The sequence below is a fragment of the Pyxicephalus adspersus genome, chromosome 3, assembly GCF_032062135.1.
Source record: "Pyxicephalus adspersus chromosome 3, UCB_Pads_2.0, whole genome shotgun sequence".
Taxonomy (NCBI): domain Eukaryota; kingdom Metazoa; phylum Chordata; class Amphibia; order Anura; family Pyxicephalidae; genus Pyxicephalus; species Pyxicephalus adspersus.
The window spans coordinates 152021904-152028520 of NC_092860.1; the positions used below are offsets into that span (position 1 = coordinate 152021904).

General features: G+C 37.9%; 1 protein-coding gene across 2 annotated transcripts in view; it reads right to left on the minus strand.

The window, feature by feature from the left end:
- Positions 1–2539: 2539 nt before the first annotated feature.
- SIGLEC1 (sialic acid binding Ig like lectin 1) overlaps positions 2540–6617 on the minus strand; it is a 38750-nt gene continuing 34672 nt past the window's right edge. For both annotated transcript variants that reach the window (XM_072406697.1, XM_072406696.1), the window contains 3 exons: positions 6335–6431; positions 5345–5414; positions 2540–4951 (listed from right to left, as the gene is read on the minus strand). In XM_072406697.1, coding sequence (XP_072262798.1) covers positions 4946–4951; positions 5345–5414; positions 6335–6431 — 173 coding nt within the window. In that variant the 3' untranslated portion in view covers positions 2540–4945. The remainder of the gene's footprint in view (positions 4952–5344; positions 5415–6334; positions 6432–6617) is intronic.

Here is a 6617-nt window from a genome sequence, read left to right on the forward strand (position 1 = left end):
GTAACATTGTGTGTCCAAAAATGAGGTCAGCTGACTCCCTGTATAAACTGAATGATTAGGTTTTACCATAATTGGATTTTATCTTTTTTAATGGCATGGGCATATGCCAGGATGAAAATTCCAGGATTAGGTTCAGATTGTGAAAGAGTGGTTCAGGGAGCATGACATCATTCTCACACATGGATGGGCCACCACAGAATCCAGAATTTAGAATCTTTGGGATGTACTGGAGAAAATGGTACGCAGTGGTCCGACTCTCAGATCATATATAGAAGATCTTGGCAAAAAAATGAATGCAATTTATTCCAGAAATAAATGTTGTGACTTTGCAAATTTATATTGAAACCATACCATGTGGTTGTGTTGTATTTAAATTATATGTTCTGCTATCAACATAATTCTAGAGCTACAGAGGACACCATAACAATATCTGTCCACACTGGTGATTAAATCTCTATGCACTTAGAGATATAACAGCTTGTTGGTAGTTTATCTTCATCCATGCTGTAATGTACTCTTATTAGACAATGGTTGGTGGACAATGAGCTGTCATGATGGACAATACGTAGGCAAATCTCTCAGTAGCTCTGGGATTATTCTTCGACTTGCTGGTTGTCACATTAGACCAGAGTTACAAAGGAGGGTTATAGTAGCTTAATCCTGCTGGTAAAATCACTAACCATTCATTTCAAGCACTTACTAAGCAAATGGGACCAATCACACAAACCTACAAGGACAGAATAGAGTCATGAGAAATGACACATGAATGGCACACGTTAGTAAAGTATTGATCACTAATGAATGCTTACCCCAAAAGAAACCTTCTGTTCCATCTGTCGATCAATCATGGCTCTTAGAGATTAAAGGGACTTCAAGCTTGCTTTACTTATGGAATATAGGCTGTAGGATTGGACAGGCAGCCCATTCCTTTAAATGAGATGCCAACTACATGGAGGCACAGAGAAGTGCAACACATGTCTAACACCTTATGCAGAAATGTCCACAAAGTATAAACTGGGACTAAATCTCCAGCTGTACAATTTCATCCCAACAAAAGTTTCCCTATAGGGTGAGCTATATAGTTGATACTTTTACAAAATTGTCCACAGAAGGATTATGGATCACTGCAAGATGCTTCAATATGCTATCCATGTAAATTACTGCATTGGCCGTGATTTGTCCCATCTGCTCAGCTCAGCTACTCCTGAACATTAATTACTTGTGATTGTAATTGTAAGAATGAACTACTAAAACCTTGTGTGTAGCTCTGGACTAATTAGGTGACTATCAGCAAGCAGACCAATCTTTCAGAAGGGATTATTATCGTCCACGTAGCTTAGCCCTAAAGCTAGCCTTACACTACACACTTATGTAATGTATATTGCCTGATCGGGTCAGCATTATATAGATTGTTAGGTAGGTCCTATGACAGTATTTCTCTTTCAGGGTTCCTCCAGAGGTTGCTAGAGGTTCCTTGAGCAATGATCTATGATCTTTTTGGCTATCTGTAAGGATAACATTCTTCTCCCCAATGGCCACCATGCCAATATATTATATGAGCTGTGGATATAGTAATTATAAAAGGGCTCCCTGAAGACCTGAAAGTTATTTCAAAGGGTCACCAATGTTAAAAAGTTTGGGAAACACTGCTGTAGTTTAATGTGGTTTTGGTAAATCTAAATAAGATTATACATACAGACGACAGAATGGACACCAATACCTTTTGCAATGGTTCCATCCAATGCATTTTTCATATAATGTCAGAGATCATATGACTTGTGAAGCATGGGGTAGAATCTTCGTATTGCACTTATGCACACAATCCACACATAGGTGAGTTTCTTGGACTTGTAGGTATCTTATAGGACCATAGCAGTAACAACAATACAAAAGGGGCTTCTCCTGTGCAATTCTTATTAATATCAAAGGAAAGGATGGGGCAAAGTTTCTACCTTACCTAGGGCCCCATTTTACCTTAATTGAAGCCAATAGTATAGTCCAGTTTGGCATTGGAAACCATGCTTTATATGTAAATGCATTAGATTGTAAGCTCTTTCAGGCTGGGTCCTCTTCTCCTCTTGTTTCATTGTTTGTATCCATCTGTCATTTTCAACCCCTCTTTAATGTACAGAGCTGTGTAATATGTTGGCGCTATATAAATACATAATAATATTAATAATTATTATAATTTGTAATAAATGTTTTTACCAGCAAATGTGTATCTAGAACAACATATAAGAGAAAAGCTTTGCTTATTAATAGTTACATATTAAAAATTCAAATCCTTACAATATTCCTTGTGTTTTGCTGCTCTCTTGCTGTGATATTAGCTACTGCACTCATTTATTGTGTAATTGAACCCTAAAAAATAATTACCAGATATCTAATGCTTTACTGTCATCTTGTGGTTGTTATAATAACTGCATGACTGCCAGTTACATGATGCAGAATATAGTGAAGGCACACATTGTGAACCTACAGTGCACATACAGTAGGTACCTAGTCTGTATATGATAAATGTGGTGAAAAGACACAAGAATGATATAAAAATATTGAATGTTTATTTTGGTATGTGAACAAGGCAATGCAGTGCAAATACCTACCTTCAAAATATTGCCATTTGTTGGTTACAAGTTATACTGTTTCTGCTCTAAAAAGGAACTTCTACTAAATTGTAAGGTCTACATTGTCAAACCCCTTCCCAAATTTTGAACCAATTGTAGGGTCAAAATGTACCCGCAAAGGATAAAGGTGGACTTACACCTACACCTAGAAATTGCTGTTGCAATGAACTGGAGCGTCTTGCAAGATCTCACCTGCTCTGCATTCTGCAGTAGTCAACCTGGTAAGACAGTAATGTCATTCCCATGGATTTGGAAAATAGGGGTATGGTAATTTTAATCCTAATGGTATCCTTTATAGGTAGGTTTTTTTTTTACCTATATATGGTTGGGGATTTAGGGAAAAGGTCCATCTAATGTAAGCTAACTTTCACTGGAAGTTCCACCCTAAATTAGTAAGATGACATGCATTGTGCAGGAAAAGATATGTATGTACATTCTGCTTTTGTAGGGTAATTGTTCCTGGAGAGTGTTAATTCACAAAAGCGTCGTATTTATTAATAGTGACTTTTTCTGTGGATATTCCAGGTCTTTGCATGGTCTCCATCAAAATGCTAGTGTGAATACATGATAGGCCTGATCTATAAAATCTCTCCAAGACAGGAGAAGGTAGATCATCATGGAAGAAGCTGGGTCATCCAGCAAAGCAGGAATGGATTTGGTCCATGATTGAAAATGTTGGCCAACTAATGCAAAACCATTTTAGATCCATGCTTGCTGGATCAGCCAGGTTCTCCCATGATAGTTCATCTTTTCCATTCTTGGAGAGCTTTCATAAATCAGTCCGAATGTGTCAAGTTAGATTCTAATTACTTTTTCTGTACATCTTCTGGTTCATATGGAGATTCCAGGTCTTGGTTTGGGTCTCCATCAAGGTGTCAGTGTAAATCATAGTGACCTCTTCTGTACATCTTCTGAGATGTGACCATTGCAGGTCTTTGTTGGGTCCCCATGAAGGTGCCAGTGCAAATTTATAACGTTTCACGATAAATCATTTGGACAATTTCTGTACATCTTCTGGCACATATGAACATTCCATTCAAGGTGCAAGTGTAACTATGTGATATTTCATGTTAAATCTTCTCTACATCTTCTGATCCATATGGAGATTCCAGGTCTTTGTTGTGTCTTCCTGGATAATATATCTCCTCCAGTTTTGGAGAGCTTTAATAAATCAGCCCTAATGTGTCAAGTTAAATTTTAATGACTTTTTCTGTACATCTTCTGGTATATATGGAGATTCCAGGTCTTGGTTGGGTCTCCATCAAGGTGCCATTGTAAATCATTGTGACCTCTTCTGTACATCTTTTGAGGTGTGACCATTCCAAGTCTTTGCAGGGCCAACCCAAGCACAATTAGTTCAAGTAATAACCATCACATGGGAACCTTAACAGTCTGTCCATAAAAATATTGGCAATGCCTTGATGACCCCTAGTCTCTGGCTCCCTGATTCTGTTTTTTGTCCACTTGGAAGATTAGGATATTCCTGCCCATCTTTGTTTTCCCTATTACATTTCTCATAATGTAACATAAATACAGAATCTAGCAGGTATGAAGGGGACCCATAATGGGTGTATCAGATGTGTAGAACCAGGAAGTAAGCATGGAGATCTCACCAAATAAGTAAAATCTCCAAGGGAGGGAAGACTATCCAGGAGGTTTGACCCTCCAGATTTGGGGGAATGACACTTCAAAGCTCATCAAACAAAGTCAGATATTTCAGTAGATGCCACCAATGATCTGAACATCTCCAGCAAAAGGCACAAGGGTCGTAGCTTAGACCCTCATGATGACAACAGTAGACCACGCCTGTGTACTTGTCTGTGTGTTATAATCAAGTGACAATACAAAAGATACAATACATATATATATGAAAATGACTCTAAGCCTTTACATATACATTCCTAAAGCTTATATAAGACTCTAGTAACTGGCTTTGCATATGTTTTAACATTGATGCATGTTGTCATTATTAGCATTACATTAATCCAAAGGCCAGAGACCCCCAGAACTTGGTGCATAGCAGAGCGATACTGTTCCTTCCATTTTCCTTGTGGCCAAATTTTCCATTGTTGGCTGTATAATGCATCCACATTTGAATCCAGCCTGTGTTATAATCTGGCAGCCTTAACATCTTGGATTCCAGACCACAGTTGACATGAATTGAAACGGCCCTCCTAATTGTATATTTTTCCCACAACCCATGAGTGACTGTTGTGTCTCTGTCCAATTAGAACAGTCACCAGGAAAATCTTTTATCCGTTAGATAAATTCTGTTTAAAATTCCATCAAATCAGTTGACCAAAAACCTCTAGGTGGGCATCTCAGTTCTAAGAATCAAAGGTGAATTACAGTTATAAAAAATTACAAAAATAATTACCTTTTATTAATTAATCTTAATAAATAAAAAAACAACACTTCCTACTTTACAAGCCCATACCCGATCCCTAAAATATAACCCAAATTGTAGGGGTCTGTTTAAATGCAATGAATCTAACATTCACCAATCAGACTCTGGTCACTCAAAGAATGATTAAAAAATGTCAGTCTTTTATAAATCTGGTGACAGTGACAATCACAAATCTAATACTAGAAGGTTTGTCCATTATTTTAGCCATTTTTTCATTCTATTCGCTGTTCACTGGGAAATACACTGCATCTAAACAGCCAAATTGATGGACAAACAATTTAATACCAGGTATTATTAAAACCTAAATAATTACCTGCATGGTCTCTTTGTTCCCCATTTCAAAAGATTCGTTGTCCATCGTCACAATTAGTCTTTCTTTTTTTCTGCAAAGTAGAAAAAATGAAGTAAAAAGGAGTGACAAGAATGGATTCTGGTTCCTCACTTTACATTGCAAGGAATGTTACCTCATGTTGTTGGAGAGGTAACTTTAGCCTTAAAAGGGAATAGGTTTTTACTATTTATAGGAGTAGAGAAATGCTAAAATCCTTCTAACTGTTTGATCACTGTATGTGACAACTCAGAAGACATTCACCCTTCCCATATGTCCTGGTGACCACAGCCAATGGGATAGGATTGATGACATTTCAAACTTCCCAACAGAATACTATGTGGAGGGGAAATTCTCCAATAGGGGCCCTTGTCCAGTGGGAACTGTCAAGGAGGGGATTTGCCCTCAACTGTTGTTTCTTTGAGACAGGAGTTGAGGGAGAGAAGGAGGTTCTAACCCTTCCCTACTATAGCCCAACCTGAAGACATCATGGGGAGACGTAGGTAGTGATACTTTGATATTGGGTTCTTGCTCCAACAGTGAATGGTGCCTAACGCAAAAGTATACAGAGCCCAGGCTGTATGACATGGCATCAAGGACAGCTTTTGATTAAAAGGAAGTAGTTTAGCAACCTGTAATTCACAACAAAGCAATAGTAGGCAAAACTGGGCCGTCTGAACATGTTTATTGGAAGCACAAGCATTAATTCATCCATGTGCCACTTCCCAAGTGCTCCTTGTCCACACTCAAGAAAGATCTAAATGATCTTCGGACCTGCTCTGGCAGGGATATCTAGATCACAAAAGTAGCTGAATAGAAGCACAAACCAATTGAAACAAATTGTAACTGTGTATTTATCAGTTTCAGATTTTCAGTTTTACGTCAAGGGATGTTATAGGAGTCAGAATATGACCCCAAAGATATGATGCCCTGTGTGTTAAACCTCTATGATAAGGGTAACATGGCTGTACTTACTTTTTCCAAAAGAATAGTCCAATGATGGCCCCGATCAGCAGTAATATGAATCCCAATGCAATCCAGAAGATGATCTTGTATGTGGAATCTGCTCTGTCTGTGGAGAGTGGGTCATTAGGGACACGGGAGGTAAGGGAAGAGAGAAGAAGACATGACAGTGACATGTGACATGATATATATATATATATATATATATATATATATATATATATATAGTGGTACCTTGGTATAAGTCCTTAATCTGTTCCAGATCCTTGAATTTATACCAAACAGGACTTATACC